Genomic DNA, 16,993 nt, shown 5'->3' on the forward strand with positions numbered 1-16,993 from the left:
TAAGAAGAGAAGAGGGCCTAGCACAGAGCCCTGAGAAGCACCTACATTTGAGGTTCTGCAAAGGTAATTGAGATGAAGTGTCCACAGTGGTTAATTAATCAGTAGTAGAACATGGTTTCCCAGAAACCAGGGGAGGAAAGTGTTGAAGGCTGATGACTAATCAAGTAAAATAAGGTCTAAAAAAAATCCACTGGTTTTAGAAACAAGGAAGTGGTTGTAAAGGCAGTTTCAGTGGAGTGGTGGGAGCTGAGGTCGAATTACAGTGAGTTGAGAAGTGGGTGGGAAGGTGAGGAAGTGAAGACTACACTTTTAAGAAGTTTGGCTCTTTAAGAGGTAAAAAGAGAGAAGAAAATAGCTGGAAGGAGAGGCAGATTTTATTCAGATGGGAGAAATGCTGTTGGCATGGATCCAGCAAAGAGAAAAAGATAATATTATAGGGAAAAAGAGGTAACAGAGAGTGGCGCCCCCAGAAAAAGAATAAGATCGGGCAGCAGTACCCAACCTTTTTGGCATCAGGGACTGGTTTGGTGGAAGACAATTTTTCCACGGATGGGGCAGAGGAGGGGATGGTTCAGGCGGTAAGGCGAGCGATGGGGAGCGGCAGATGAAGATTCGCTCCCTTGCCCGCCGCTCACCTCCTGCTCTGCGGCCCGGTTCCTAACAGGCCACGGACTGCTACCCGTCCGCGGCCCGGGGGTTGGGGACTCCTGAGTAGGGGATCCAAAACAGTGGAGAAGTTCACTTAGAGGGACATTTGCCTGGTGACAGAAAGGAGGCATGCGAGATTAGTACATTAGTAGATTTGGTGGCAGGAACTTGAGAGAATTCTTGTATGGTGGTTCTTATTTTTTCTGTGGAATAGGGACATGGTATCAGCCAGGGAGAAAGGGACTGGAGATGATTTGCAGGATTTGAGACCAGCAGAGAAGGATTGAAATAGCTGCAGTGGAGAATGGGAGCAAGATGACTGAGGTAGCATACAGCTTTCTGGGCAGTTAGAGCCCTACTGAGGTTGGTGACCATTATTTTGTAGCAGCAGCAGTCTGCATGGTTGTGTGCTATGTATTTTTCCCCCAACAATATTCAGCCATCTACTTGGTGGCTGCAGAGAGGTGAATTGAGTTGATCCAGGTTTGAATTTTATCAGGTGGATGAAATGGAAGGACAAAGGACAAGGAAGTTGAGGATCCTGGCAAAAGAGTGGTTGAGATGGTGGATCTTAGACCCTAAACTGCATAGGAGAGAGTAAAAGTGTTATGGGCTGGAGGTCCCAATGAAGTCAGAGAACCCATATCTTGGAAACAGTTGAATGAGAGAGTTATGATGAGAAAGTGGACTAATGAAGTTTGAGTAGTTTCAAGTGATGACAGGGTCCAGGGTATGGCCATGGTAGCAGGTGGCCAAAGTGGAATACAGAAGACAGCCAAGATGTTCATATGGCCACTGAAATCCCCCCAGATGATGGCAGGACTTGAGGAAGGAAAAGGGAAGAGGATGCTTGTGAACCAGGTACCAGTAAAGCAGGTTGTTCTGGAGTCTGTAGATGACAGCAAGAGGAGGGGCAAAGGTCAATACAGCTGAATGGCATGATCCTAAAGTAGCAAGGGTTTTTACAAAGAGCAGGTAGAATAGGAACTGAATTGGACTTTGGTGGGGAGACATTAGCCCCTCTCCCAGTCCTGAGATCCCTTGGGTTTAAGAGTATAAGCAGCCTCCTCCAGGATCGGCTATGCAGAAGTGGCGCCCTGAGGAAGAGCCAGCTTCCGGGGCAGGCTGGAGGTGGGCAGAACGAGTGTGGAGCCGCTAAGTGTGGAGGAGACTTTGCTGATCAGAAACAAAAGTTTTCCAGGGAAGAGTAAGAGGGTTGGGAAGGGAAGGAAGGACAGGAAATCAGGTCAAGGAAGATGAAGCATAGAGCAATGAAGGGGTGAGGAGAACTTGGGCAGAGAGACTCTGGTTGACCTAGAGAGTTACATTTTGTGGGGAGGGCGTGAAGCCAGGCCTGTGGAGTGGAGCTGGGGGCAGAAGTTAGTCTGGGGAGAGGAAAAGGGGGTCCATGGGTAGAGAATGAGGGTAGGTCTGGGAAGCTGGTGACAGCAGTAGGTTTTGCAGGAAGGAGATGGGGAAAATGGTCTATGGAAACAGAATGGAGGGAATGGTGGCTGGCTGTGGGGAAGAGATGGGGCAGATGGAGTCTGTGAAGTGGGTATGAGTGGGGAGCAGAAGGAAGGGTGTCTATGAGAAGAAAGTGACAAATTGTGTTGCATTTGGCCCTGAGGTGGAAGTAAAGGCCAGGACACCCTCTTTGGCTGGGCCTGAAGTTGAAAGGAGAATGTTTCTGTCTCTGTCTCCATCTCTTCTCTCTCTCTCTGAATGAGGAGCTGAGAGTGAAGAGTCGGGTTGGGAGAAGGCCTCTGTCCCATTGTGCAGGTGGAACCCGCAGGAACAGGAGACAGTGACTGCCTTATCTCCGAGGCCATGTGGGGACAAGGAGCCAGGCTGGCAGCCCATGCCCTGGAGGCTTCCTGCTTTTAGAAATGTGTCTTTTGATTTAGGAGGGAAAAAGCCCTCTGAGAAATTTTATTTAGAAGCGAAACCTAGTGACCTTTTGATTTTTAATACCTCTTCTCACTTGTTGCTAAGGACCTTTAGCTTAGTACAAGAGCTGAGGGTTTTGAGATTTCTGTGATTTTCGTTTCCTGGCGCAAAGGAGAACCATTTGGCTACTATAGAAATGATTTATGAATGAGTCCAGATTTATTAATCACCTCTGAAGATGGAGAGGAAATTAAAAACAAAGAGTCCACTCTGGGCTGAAGACAAAGTAGGTTTGTCGTCCTTGCAGAAGACCTTGCCAAGGTTAGAAGGCCACAAACAAACCAATTTGGACCGAGGTTCCTAATCCAGATTTTAATTTCATGTGCTTTGATTTTTTCAGACCATTTTCTCTCCAAGGTAAAATAATGACCATTTTAATTGGCTGCCACTTACAGAGAGTTTCCAATAAGCATGATGGCATACGTATATTTTTCTCTGGCATTCTGGGTGTGCTCTGGTTCTTATGATCAAGCTGGTGAAACTGACTTTTACTGCATTCTGCATGCCATGATCAGTTGACTATAAATTAAATCCTCTTTTCCAAAAGCCATTATCCATTAGTGCTAATTTGTTTGCTTCTCATTTCCACTGATCATTAGAGTCTCTGGTTGTGAGCACCAAATTGGAAATGATTTCTTTGACATTTCAAAAAATTTTCTCTCCTTCTTGAATGCCATTTGGCTGCAGCTAAAGAACATTATGGTTTGCAGAGGAACAGTTCACTCCAATTACAATTTAACTGACAGTTCATGGCACTGAATCCCTGTCCTTAGTGTCCAAAGATGACACCGCTGCTGACATTGCTGTTTCCTGTCAGCTGTAAAATGCCTCATAGACTATGCACTGGCCTTCTTGGATGGAGATTCTGCCGCTCTGCACATGGCAGCTTTGGGAAGTTGGTAGTTTTACGGACCTACATATCATGAACATTCAGATATAACCATCTAAACGGGAGCTGGCTGATTTCTTTACTCATTCACCCAGCGAGCATTTTATTAAACATCTGTTTTGCGCCAGGCATTAGGCAGGCCCTGGGGACATAGAGACAGGGAGGACCAACCCCTGCCCTTGAGGAACTCACATTCTAGTGGGAGGGACGGTGAAGTTTTACAGCATAGCAGGAGAAGAGGTGGTATAAGTGGGACCACAGACCTGAGAACCCCTAGCTGTCTTGGGGAATTAGCCAAAGGGCAAAAAGGAGGCTGGCCATTCCTGATGGCAGAGCAGGGTTGAGATACAAGTGGGCCCTGGAAGGGCCTGGGGAGTTGAGAAGTTGGTGTCTGCTGTAACGTGGAAGTGACTGCAGATGAGGCTAAGCTGGCGTCAAGTTTTGAAGGATCTTGTATGCCACATTGAGTTCAGACTTTATCCTGTAGGCCAGAAGGAGAAATTTGGGGGTGAAGAAGGGAGGAAGTGTAGAAGCTTGAGGGAAAGGCTTTGTTTATGTATTTGTTGGGGTTGACAGAGATCGAGCAAGTTTAGGAGGAGTCAGAGGAGATGGAGAGATTGAAGATAGAGGGGCAGAATCTAGCTCACATGGAAAGGCTGCGTGCCCATGTGGTGAGGTTAAGAATAGGGGGAGAGGACTTCCCTGGTGGTGCAGTGGTTAAGAATCTGCCTGCCAATGCAGGGGACACGGGTTCAAGCCCTGGTCCAGGAAGATCCCACATGCCGCGGAGCAACTAAGCCCATGTGCCACAACTACTGAGCCTGCGCTCTAGAGCCCGTGAGCCACAGCTGCTGAAGCCTGCATGCCACAACTACTGAAGCCCCCATGCCTAGAGCCAGTGCTCTGCAACAAGAGAAGCCACAGCAATGAGAAGCCCGCCCACAGCAATGAAGACCCAACATAGCTAAAAAAATAAAAAAAAAAAAAAAAAAAGGATAGAGGGAGAAGGAGTTCCCTGGTGGCCTAGTGGTTAGGATTCCAGGCTTTCACTGCCGTGGCCTGGGTTCAGTCCCTGGTTGGGGAACTGAGATCCCGCAAACCATGTGGCACAGCCCCCCCCAAAAAAAAATGGAGGGAGAGAAGGGAGTTGCTCCTGATGGGCCCTGTTCTCTCTGTGAAGTAGGAAGCAGGGTTATCTGGGCATCCTCCCTGATTCCTCTCCCTTTCATCCTCCACAGTCAGACAGTCACCAGGTCCTGTCGCTCCTTCCTATGTGGTGTTTCTACTTCTCTCCAACCCTCGTGTCATCAGCATCTTTTGCCGAGATTATGGGAACAGCTTCCTAACTGGTGCCCTGCCTCCAGTCTTGCCCCTTTCTGATCACCTTTCTACACTAGAGTCAAGATGCTATTCCTAGAACAAAGGCTTTTCTTGTCACTCTTGACTTAAAGCCCTTGACTTAAAATCCTCACGTTGCCCTCAGGGTAGAGTGCTGACCCTGCAGCAGAGCATCAAGGGCCCCTTGTTCTCTGGCCTCCACCCGTTTTCCCAGCCTCGTCTCTTGCCGCTTCCATCCTCATACTGTGCTCCAGCCACTCTGAACAATCTCAGCAATGAAAATAAGAACTAAGCTTTATTGAGGGTTTCCTATATGTTAGGCAGTTTGTTGACCCTTACGAGGGTCATAATACCTCATAATACCTTATGAGGTATTATTATCCCCTCTTCTCAGGTAAGAGAACTGAAGCCTGGAGAGGTTAAGTAATTTGCATAACGTCACACAGCCGGGAGGTGGAAGATCATCCAACTCCAGTGTCTGTGTTCCTGACCACTATGCCACACTGCCTTCCACTCGCAATTCTTTAAATATACCTTACACTTGCGCGCTTCTGAGCCTCCGCATATTTTATTCCCTCTACCTGGAGTACAGCTTCCTCACCTCTTCACCTGGCTAGCTGCAGATGCCTTTCAGCCTGGATGGCATCTCCTCTGGAAATCTTCCATAACAGCCCGCACCCCAACTAAGGCTGGGTTAGGTGTCCCTCGCTCACATTCCCAAAGTATCCTGTGCTTGCCCCGTCCTAGCGCTTACCACACTCTTGGACTTAAAATGGTTTATTTACAGGGCTCTATGCCACCCCCAAACTGCATACCCCTTGAGGGAAGGAACTCTGTTTTGTTCTCACAGTTATCCCTAGAGGCCTAACCCAAGGATGGGACACGCGTGTCTCTCAGTATTTGTTGACTTTCACGTTGAATGGAATTGCTGATAGTAAGGTTGGCAGTGGGGCAGGGGACTCCTAGTCACGTCTGAGACAATTTACTGAGGATTTACGTACAATGTGACAGGCACTGGAAACTGAAAGATGGGATGGCAGGAGGCAGCAGCCAGGGATGCGGGCTGTCCAAGAGAAGATGTCAGGGTGGAGAGGCGTCAGGGAAGAAATCCTTTTGAGCAGGAGGGATGGTCAGTGATGTTAGTTGTTGCAGCAACAGAACAAGTAAACAGAGGACTAAGATGTCCTCATTGACCTGGACAATTAGGAGGTTATCAGAGACATGGCTGAATGTGCAAGCAAGTGAAGGGGGAGTGCAGAGAAGCAGAATTGCAGTGGGTTGAGGAGAGACTGGTCCGTGGAGGATCAGAAAAGAGTGTGTAGACTGTTTTTAAGAAGCTTTCCTGTGAAGGGCAAAAACCAGAGAGGTGACTGCAGGGGGACAAGAGGGTGAGTTAAGTGGTTTTTGTTTTCATTTTTGCTTATTTTTGTTTTAGGATAGGCAAGAATTAAGTAAGTTAAGAAAAAATGCCTAATTAAAGAGAGCAGTTGAGGACCCAGGGGAAGAGGGAGTAGTGGATGGAGTGGGGGCTCTAAGGAGGCAGGATGGGTGGGTGTAGAGCTGTGGTAAAGGGGTAAAGAAGGAAAAGAGAAGGATGGGTATGGATACCATAACATGGGAAGAATGAAGAGACTGTGAGGACGTTTTTGCCTAATGGCCTATAACTTTTTTGTGAAGCCCAAGAGTAGATCTCCTGAGAACAGATGGAAGGGGTGGGAGGGTAAGGAGCTCGGAATTGTAGACTTCCCAGGCTATTCACAAAGTTTAGGCTGTGGACCATGAGTGTGGACGCTGGATTGGATGGAGGTCACCAGAGTCCAGATTTTGTGCCTCTCCTACAAGCCCCAGCAGACCCTGGGATTTACCCCCATGAGAGCACTTTACACTTTTCAGTAAAATCATCTGGTTCCCTTTCTCTCTACCCCACCAGTTTGTAAGCACCTTTTTATTTTTTTAACATCTTTATTGGAGTATAATTGCTTTCCAATGGTGTGTTAGTTTCTGCTTTATAACAAAGTGAATCAGCTATACATATACATATGTCCCCATATCTCCTCCCTCTTGCGTCTCCCTCCCTCCCACCCTCCCTATCCCACCCCTCTAGGTGGTCACAAAGCACCGAGCTGATCTCCCTGTGCTATGTGGCTGCTTCCCGCTAGCTATCCACCCTACATTTGGTAGTGTATATATGTCCATGCCACTCTCTCACTTCGTCCCGCTTACCCTTCCCCCTCCCCATGTCCACAAGTCCATTCTCTACATCTGCATCTTTATTCCCGTCCTGCCCCTAGGTTGTTCAGAACCTTTTTTTTTTAGATTCCATACATATATATGTGTTAGCATACGCTATTTGTTTTTCTCTTTCTGACTTACTTCACTCTGTGTGCCAGTCTCTAGGTCCATCCACCTCACTACAAATAACTCGTTTCTTTTTACGGCTGAGTATATATGTGCCACATCTTCTTTATCCTGTCGTCTGTCGATGGACACTTAGGTTGCTTCCATGTCCTGGCTATTGTAAATAGAGCTGCAATGAACATTGTGGTACATGACTCTTTTTGAATTATGGTTTTCTCAGGGTTGTAAGCAACTTGAGGGCAAAAAATATATTTGTTATGTTGACCAATGCCAGTCCCAGTGCTTGGCTAGGAGTGGCACCCAGGACATCTGTTTACTTAATTACTGTGTGGGGTTAAGGAAATTAAAATGCTCATTATGAGCACAGTGTGTTGGATGTCAATTTATTTTATTTTTATTTATTTAATTTATTTATTTAATTTATCTTTTTTTGGCTGTGTTGGGTCTTCGTTGCTGTGCGCGGGCTTTCTCTAGTTGCGGTGAGTGGAGGCTAACTCTTCGTTTAGGTGCATGGGCCTCTCACTGCGGTGGCCTCTCCTGTTGTGGAGCACGGACTCTAGGCACCCGGGCTTCAGGAGTTGTAGCACGAGGGCTCAGCAGTTGTGGCGCACGGGCTTAGTTGCTCCACGGCATGTGGGATCTTCCCGGACCAGGGCTCGAACCCATGTCCCCTGCATTGGCAGGCAGATTCTTAACCACTGCGCCACCAGGGAAGCCCGGATGTCAATTTAAATAACACTTGTTGAATATCCATGATGTGCCAGGGACGATGCTGGCCAAAATTACGAAGATGGAACAGGTTGATGCTGAAATTGCCTAGCAGCTCATGGGTAAACAGGAGGACTTGGGTGCAAGAGGGTATGGCAAGTAAGTCAGCACTGGGGCAAGGGAGTCAGGGAGGGACAGGACGCCTGACCTCAGAGGAAAAGAAATGATTGTGAAACAGTATGAGGACTTTATTATTTTTTAATGAATTTATTTATTTTTGGCTGTGTTGAGTCTTCATTGCTGTGCGCGGGCTTTCTCTAGTTGCGGCGAGCAGGGGCTTCTCTTCGTTGAGCTGCACGGGCTTCTCATTGCGGTGGCTTCTCTTGTTGCGGAGCATGGGCTCTAGGCACGTGGGCTTCAGTAGTTGTGGCTCGAGGGCTCTAGAGCGCAGGCTCAGTAGTTGTGGCACACGGGCTTAGTTGCTCCGTGGCATGTGGGATCTTCCCGGACCGGGGCTTGAATCTGTGTCCCCGGCATTGGCAGGCGGATTCTTAACCACTGTGCCACCAGGAAAGTCCCAGCAGTATGAGAACTTTAGAGAATGGTGTGTGAAGCATGGGGAAGCTGGCAGCGTCCCCTTGGTTCCTACTGGAAGCAGTGATTTGGGGGGCGGGGTACGGGGGGACAGACTCGTATTTCAATTGAAGACGTTCTTCGGCCTGAATTGAAGAAGGGTAATGGGTATCAACTGGAGAGTTTTAAGCAGGGAAGTATGCCCGATTTGCATTTTTTAAAGAATCTCACATCACTACCTGGAGAATATAGCCAATATTTTGTAATTACTGTAAATGGAGTGTATCCTTTAAAAATTGTATAGAAAATAAAGCGCATTTTATTTTAATGATATAAAAAGAAGACTGTCGCATCACTGTGGAGATTAGGTTGGGGTAAACCCAAAGATCAGTTAGGAGGCTGTTGCAGCGATCCACGTGAGGGATGGGGGTAAACTACAACAGTGGCAGTGGAGATGAAGCTAAGTAGACTGATCTGAGGGAGATTTGGGTGGTATAATTGGCAGAACCTGGCAGCAGATTGGATGAGGAGGGCAAGGGAGAGGAATACATCAACATAGCTCTTGAGTGACTAGGAGAGTGGTAACAGTCACTGAAATAGGACCAACGTAGGGAAAGGAGCAGGGGTGAGGGCTTGATGAGTTCAGTTTGGGACTTATGGATTTGAAGAGTGTGTGAAACCTACCAAGGAAGACGTCTGTGGTCATTTAATCATATTCTCAGCCTGGGAGGGAGGCCCAGGCTGAAAATACGGATTTGGGAGTCATAAAGCCTACAAATGTAATATGAACTCTTGAAAGTGGTACGTTTCTCCCCTTTTCCCAGTTTTCTTTCTTTAATTCTTTTTAAAACTGTACTTATTAGGTTTTAGGGTTTTTTTTTTCAATCATCATCAAATCTTATTTTGAAGAAAAGTTGAGATTAAAATAAATATGTGGGGCTTCCCTGGTGGCGCAGCGGTTGCGCTTCCGCCTGCCGATGCAGGGGAACCGGGTTCGCGCCCCGGTCTGGGAGGATCCCACATGCCGCGGAGCGGCTGGGCCCGTGAGCCATGGCCGCTGAGCCTGCGCATCCGGAGCCTGTGCTCCGCAACGGGCGAGGCCACAGCAGAAGGAGGCCCGCATACCACAAAAAAAATAAAATAAAATAAAATAAATATGTGGCTGTAGTCTCTTGATTAAACATGGCTGCCCCCGTATTTCCTCCTACCTCTCAAAACCTTGCTGACTTAACACTAAAGAAATATAAAAGGTATTAAGTTACAAAAGCTCAGAGAAGGAAGCAACAGCAGATGAAAGTCAACAGATATATGGAAGTAGAAGGCAGGTGGGGGAGTGTTACCTGACTTGAAACATCCTAAGAAGTTACAAACCAGCTGCCAACCAGGGGAGATTACCAACAAGAAGCAAATCAGCTCACCCAGTTTAATCTCCAAGATGCTTAATGCCTTGGAAGCATGAGTTACTCCAGAAGGTCAGCAATGAGGTACAGGGCTAAACATGGGGGCTTGGCTGGAGTCTGTGTGGAGAGCACTTTGCTGCGGCCCCAGAGCTCCGCTCTCAAAAGCCAAACGACTACTCTAAACTCTCTTGCTGCATAAGGAGGAACTCTGGAGGCCTCCATACTCAGGGACTTCAGGCAGGGTTTGAAGGGCAGGGATGAGATACAGGGTGGAAAACTGAGGGATGGAGGGAAGATTTACACACTACATGGTGGCAGCCCTAGTCCCTCCCCCACCCCACCCCCAGGATGCCAGCAGCCAGGCACTTAGCACCCCTACCCTCTCATCCTCCCTGGGAAAGTAGAAAACTCTTCTCCAGAGGCCCTGAGAATCCCAGGTAGGGAAAAAAGAAAAAAAAAAAACTCTCCACTGACTGACATTTGTGAGTTTCTCAGTGAAAAGTCTAGTTTGTTGCCTGTTAAAGAAATTTTCAAAAACTGAAGAACACAGCATGGAAGGCTTAGTATAATAACTGAAAAAGACCTGCACCAAGGCACATCATCATACAATTTCAGAAAAGGTTTGCAAAGCATCAAGAGTGAAAAAACAAGCCACAGACAAAGGCACAGAAATCAGAATGATGTCAGATTTCTCAACAGCAGCCCTGGGATGCTCAATCGAGGGAAGCTTGTTCTAACCTGGAATTACACACCCAACCAATCTGACATGAACTCAGAATACTTTCAGATTTTCAGGGACACAGAAGAAAATTCATTTCTTAGGAAGCTACTGGAGAATGTGCTTTAACAAAATGAGAGAGTAAACCAAGGAGGATGAGGTGGATCCAGGAAATAGGGCAATAGCGAAGACAGGCAAAAGGAAATCCCAGGACAACATTTGTACGCCAAGCTTAGCAAGCAGCCAGTCCAAACTGGAGCAGAAAGACAGAGGTCCTTGGGACAGAGTTCTCCAGGGAGAAGATGGGGCTGATCAGTTAGGGGTTGAACATTCAGAAAGATCATTGCTGTGTGTTTGGAATATTTGGAAGAAAACAGCTCTAGTACTTAGAAAATTAAACAATTGAAAAAAGAAACAATTATTAACTCCAGGTAAAACCAACTTGTAAGAGAAGGAAAACATAATAGTCGTTTACAGCTTGAATGAACAGTGTTTATTTACTTGGTCAATAATGTAAACACTAACTATTGATTTAACTATAAATTGTGGAAAACTATATTGTGAGAATGAGGGGAGAAAAATGGGGGTTAGAGTGGTGCAAGAGAGCTAATTCCTCAGAATTAGAAATAAATAGTGCCTAAAATTGACGAATCAAATAATAGTAATGTATTAGTTTGCTAGGGCTGCCATGACAAAGTGGCACAGACCAGATGGCTTAAACAACAGAAATTTATTATCTCACAGTTCTGTACCTCTGATAAATGTGTCCAAGATCAAGGTGTCACAGGATTGGCTTCTTCTGAGGCCTCTCTCCTTTGCTTGCAGATGGCTGCCTTCTGGTGTCTTCAGATGGCCTTCCCTCTTTATGTGTCCGTGTCCTAATCTCCATTAATAAGGATACCAGTTATGTTGGATTAGGGCCCGCCCTGATGACTTCATTTTAACTTAATTACCTCTTTAAAGACCCTATCTCTAAATAGAGTCACATTCTGAGGCACTGGGGGTTAGGGCTTGAACATATGGATTTGTTGAATTCAGCCCATAGCAAGTAGTATAAACTCATTATTTGGACAAATAAGGTAACACCAGAAGAAATAGCCAAAAGAGCTGAAAGTGATTGCCTCTGAGTGAGACTGGAGGATGGAAAAGGGGGAGGCAGGTACTATTACTCTTTTACTTTGTCAGGTGGGCAGTGGGGCCTTGAACCCAGTCTGACTCTAAATCTCATGTTCTTCCCCACTACTACGAGATTTGGAGCTCCTCCAGGCCAGGGCAGTGCGGTGCGCCTCTTCACACGTGTGCTCCCTCATCGCCTCGCACAGTGCTTTACTACATATGTATGACTTACAGCTGTACCACTATGACTTTAAAGCTGCCATTTGTCAGTTTTCTTTTCCTGTTTAAAAAAAAAAAAAAAATGCTGATGGGGAAGACAGAGCCAAGGAAACCTCGAGGGGCCATAATATGGAGCATCCAGCTGAAAGTTTCCCACCGTTGGTGTTCTAGAATTGTTGGGTGCATCTCTGATAGCACTTTGAGTTTTGATCCTAGAAACGGTCCATCCACGGCAGGGGAGGGGCACAGGCTGCTTCCTGCTGTTGGTGGTGTATCAACCCCTCCTTCCTGGGGTCTAGAACAGCCACTCATCCCCGGTTTCTTGAGTCCAGTTTGGCTGTTAAAGGTGCCCATGGCCTCTGTAAGTTATTCTCAGACTTAGGGCTGTAATGTCATTCACAGTGATTGATGCCTGATCCCATGAGGGGTTTTGGTCATTTTTGTGTTTCGGTTGATCCACAGTTATTCACCTGGCTGTTAAGACTGACAGGATACTGTAGTTGGCTCCATCCCTGAGGCTACGTGGCGCCCTTCCTGGGAGCACATACCCGGTGTCCTCTGAGGAGCAGTGGAGGTTGGTGTGTATGTCTGTCTGTCTTAGCATGCCTCAACTGCTTCCTGATAAAATTCTGAGAGTTGGGCCCCATCAGTATCTCAAGTACATGTGAGGAAACGTTAATTTAGAATCAATTTTAAGATGTTTCAGACTGTAAAGTCCTTTTAACTATATCTCTGGCGAAGATGTAGAAGCACTTTATGGGACTGTAAATTTCATGTTGAACAGTCTTCGTGAAATACACATCTCCCCTACACACAAGCTGTTTTCTCCATATCAATCATGGCCCGGCAAGTAATGTTTCACAAATATTCTGTAAAGCACAGAAAACCCCATGATAATGTGAAATATGACTTTCACTTGTCTGTTAGACAAAAGAATCACACATGCCTCTCTCCCATCAGCACTAACATTTGTTATGGATAATAACACTTTCAATCACAACTATTTTTGGAAAGCGGGTTTATTTTAAACCTTCCCTCCCCCACTGAAAACACTCTTCCAAGGACACAGACTCCTACAAACCACAGCCCAGTAATCTAACTCTGGAATGAGATCTTTTTCTTCCCACTAACTTTGTTTAAAAGTTGTTTTTAAGAGAGTTAGTCTAAAGGCCACAGGTACAATATTAAGGAGCATTTTACCTTGGCTGATTGGCGTAAGAGGGGCCTGGGTCTCTAAAGGCCCAGTCTCTGATGTTGTGTGAGGTGAGGGCTGAGAGAGGCCATGGTTTTAGGCAGTATCTGCATATCACCTGGAGCCTGTGGTCCTTTTAGTTGCGGGCACCAGCAGAGAAGCCAAAGAGCTAAAGATTTATATTGTATATTCTTAATTCCATGACAACGCAGCTGGATCCTCCCTGTTCAAGTAGCAGGTGACCAGTCCTAGAGGTGTATTTTGAACGTCACTACATCCATGAGGATGACAGAGGCTCACCCTGCCTTCAGAGGATTGCTGGAAAAGCAAAACTCACAGAGTAACTACAGGCCTTGCATGGTTCTGAATACTTTGGTAACCTGTCTGTTTTCCCTCCTCTGTAGCCAACTTGAGGACTCACTGATCATGACTTCTATAAAGGAGCAGGCAGCAATTAGCCGGCTCTTGAGTTTTTTACAGGATTGGGACAATGCTGGCAAAGTCACAAGGAGTCACATCCTCAACAATTTCATTGAAACCAACCAAGGCAAGACTGCCCCTGAGCTGGAACAGGAGTTTTCCCAGGGAGCCAGCTTGTTCCTGGTCCGCTTGACCACCTGGCTTAGACTCACGTATCCTTTGCTGAACAGGAAAACAAATAGGCAATCTTCAAAAGAGAAAAGGGGGCTTCCCTGGTGGCGCAGTGGTTGAGAGTCCGCCTGCCATTGCAGGGGACACGGGTTCGTGCCCCAGTCCAGGAGGATCCCACGTGCCGCGGAGCGGCTGGGCCCGTGAGCCATGGCCGCTGAGCCTGCGCATCCGGAGCCTGTGCTCCGCAACGGGAGAGGCCACAACAGTGAGAGGCCCGCGTACCGCAAAAAATAATAATAATAAATAAAAATAAAATAGAAGAGGGTCCTCAGCAGGAGGAATTCAGCAGTAGGGAAAAAAAAAAGAGAGAGAAAAGGAACAAAGGTAGTCGAGGGAGCTCTTCTCCTGATTCTTTCTCAGATTTTAGAACAGGACATCTAGTGATCAAAATACCATCCCTGAAGTCAAGAACTCCCTCAACATCCTGTCTTCCCAATCTACAAATATATCCTCATTCTCACTGCTAACCTCTCTTGCTCCCATCAGAGTTGAAGTGGTTGTGCCTTGTCTAGGACTAATACTCTGTCTGTGTTGTGCTTGAATCCCTTCCCATCTCCCCAAGGACTTTATTCGTTCTCTCCTATAGCCTTCACTTTTGCCTCATTACCAGATTTTTCATCAGCATTTATGTATGCTCAAATCTCTTCCACCTTAAAATTTTAATTCAGTCCTTGTCTGGAACCTATATTCCACCTTGCTTCTACCCTTCGTGCTGAAGCCTGTTGAAAAGTCTGTTGAACTTCCCCGCCTCCCTTTCTCCTACACCCACTGCAAGCTGACTTCTGTCCCCTCCACTCCACTGACACAGGTCTTGCCAAGGTTACCAATGCTTTTCTAATTGTAAAACCCAGTGACCACATCCTCAGACCTTATACAGGACCTCTCAGTGGCATTTGTCAGCCAACCATTCCCACTTCTCAAAACATTCTTCCCTGAAACTAATGTAATGTTTATGTCAATTTTACCTCAATAAAAAAAAAGAGAGAGAGAAGGAAAGCAAAAAGAAGCACATATAGACCATATCACCACACACACACACACACACACACACACACACACTCACACACAGTCACACACGCCCACTGTCACACACTTCCTGTGGTTTCTGATACCAGTTCTCTTGGTTTTCTCCTTTCTTTCTGTCCATCCTGCTCCTCTTCAGCCATGCCTTAAATGTTGGTGTTTGCCAGACTCCAGCAACAGCCCTCTGTTCTACTTGCTCTCAGCTTCTGCCTAAGTGATCTAGCCACTGTCAGGATGTCAGCACCACTCCAGTTTGAGGACTCTCAGATGTGTACCCTGCCCACATTTCTCTGGAATCTGAGTTCCATACCTGTTAACCCAGCTGCCACCTCCACTTGTCTCCCACAGACTCTCACGTTTCTGGCTTGGGAAACTAGGCGAATGGGACATCATTATGTGGGAAGAGAATACAAGGAAAGGAGTGAGTCTGGGGGTAGATAAGTTTGATTTGGGACATGTTGTGTTTGAGGTGCCAGTGCTCAGGAGCCCCAGAAGCAGACTTGGGGCTGAAGACAGATCTGGTCCCCATGATGGTGATAGTTTGAGTCGTGGGTGGATTTCAGGATATTCCTGCTCCGTGTGCCCGTAGCACTCCATGGATTCATCTCAGACCCTTTCCTTATGTATTTTTCTCGTTGCCTGAACCCTCTCCCCTTCCCTAAACCTCCTCTTTATTTAACTAATTTATACTCCATTATTCAGGTCTCAATCCAAGCATCACTTTCTCAGGAAGCCCTTTTCAGAGCCCCAGACTAGCTTAGGTTCCCCTGTTAAATATACTCATGGCACTTCCTCTATTTTAATAGTCATAACATCTTGTTATTACCTGCTTAATATCTCTCTTCCCCCACTGGATTGTAGGCTCTACAAGGGCAGGAATTACATCTGTTCTACTCCTCTCTGTATTTCTAACACCTAACACGTGCCTGGCACATAATGGGTACTTAATACATGTTTGTTGAACAAGGGAATGAATGAACCAGAGACTCTGAAGCTAAGCAGAACTAAAGGCTTAGGTAAACACAGCTCTCTCTTCTTATAGTTAATCACTGATAAAATTATTAATTAGACTCAGGCCTTGAACACAGTCCGACGGGAATCCACTGAGTACATCTCTAGGTTAACCCCAATATTCTCAGACATTAGTGTGCATAAAAGAGGTTTAAAATGCAGATAACCAGTCTGCCTCCCCACCCCACCACCAGGTTTTGATTTAGTAGATTAAGGGTGGGTCCCTGGACTCTTTATTTTTCTTTTCTTTTTTTTAAATTAATTTATTTATTTTATTGTTTTTTTATTGGATTAAAATTGCTTTACAATGTTGTGTTAGTTTCTGCTGTACAGTGAAGTGAATCAGCTATATGTATACATATATCCCCTCCCTCTTGGACCTCCCTCCCAAGCCCCCCCATCTCACCCATCTAGGTCGTCACAGAGCACTGAGCTGAGCTCCCTGTGCTGTACAGCAGGTTCCCACTAGCTATCTGGGTTTTTTGTTTGTTTGTTTTGTTTTGGCTGCATTGGGTCTTCATTGCTGTGCATGGGCTTTCTCTAGTTGCGGCGAGCGGTGCTACTCTTCATTGCGGTGCGCAGACTTCTCCTTGCGGTGGCTTCTCCTGCTGCGGAGCACAGGCTCTAGGCGTGCGGGCTCAGTAGTTGTGGCACGCAGACTCAGTAGTTGTGGCTTGTAGGCTCTAGAGCGCAGGCTCAGTAATTGTGGAGCACTGGCTTAGCTGCTCCGTAGCATGTGGGATCTTCCCAGACCAGGGCTCGAACCCACATCCCATGCATTGGCAGGCAGATTCTCAACCATTGTGCCACCAGGGAAGCCCTAGCTATCTGTTTTACACATGGTAGTGTATTTATGTCAAACCTAATCTTCCAATTCGTCCCACCCTCCCCTCCCCTCTCTGTGTCCTCATATCCGTTCTCTATATCTACATCTCTCTTCCTGCCCTACAAATAGGTTCATCTGTACCATTTTTCTAGATTCCACATATATGCGTTAATATACGGTATTTGTTTTTCTCTTTCTGACTCACTTCACTCTGTATGACAGACTCTAGGTCCATCCACATCTCTACAAATGACCCAATCTTGTTCCTTTTTATGGCTAAGTAATATTCCATTGTATATATGTACCGCATCTTCTTTATCCATTCATCTATCATTGGACATTTAGGTTGTTTCCATGTCCTGGCTATTGTAAA

General features: G+C 46.4%; 1 protein-coding gene across 1 annotated transcript in view; it reads left to right on the forward strand.

Moving 5' to 3' along the window:
- Window positions 1-16,993, forward strand: part of ARMH1 (armadillo like helical domain containing 1) — a 37,356-nt gene that overhangs the window by 1,805 nt on the left and 18,558 nt on the right. The window contains 2 exon segments of the mRNA XM_028483469.2: window positions 12,380-12,491; window positions 13,514-13,741. Coding sequence (XP_028339270.1) covers window positions 13,536-13,741 — 206 coding nt within the window. The 5' untranslated portion in view covers window positions 12,380-12,491; window positions 13,514-13,535.

Source organism: Physeter macrocephalus, unplaced genomic scaffold (assembly GCF_002837175.3).
Source record: "Physeter macrocephalus isolate SW-GA unplaced genomic scaffold, ASM283717v5 random_34, whole genome shotgun sequence".
Taxonomy (NCBI): Eukaryota; Metazoa; Chordata; class Mammalia; order Artiodactyla; family Physeteridae; genus Physeter; species Physeter macrocephalus.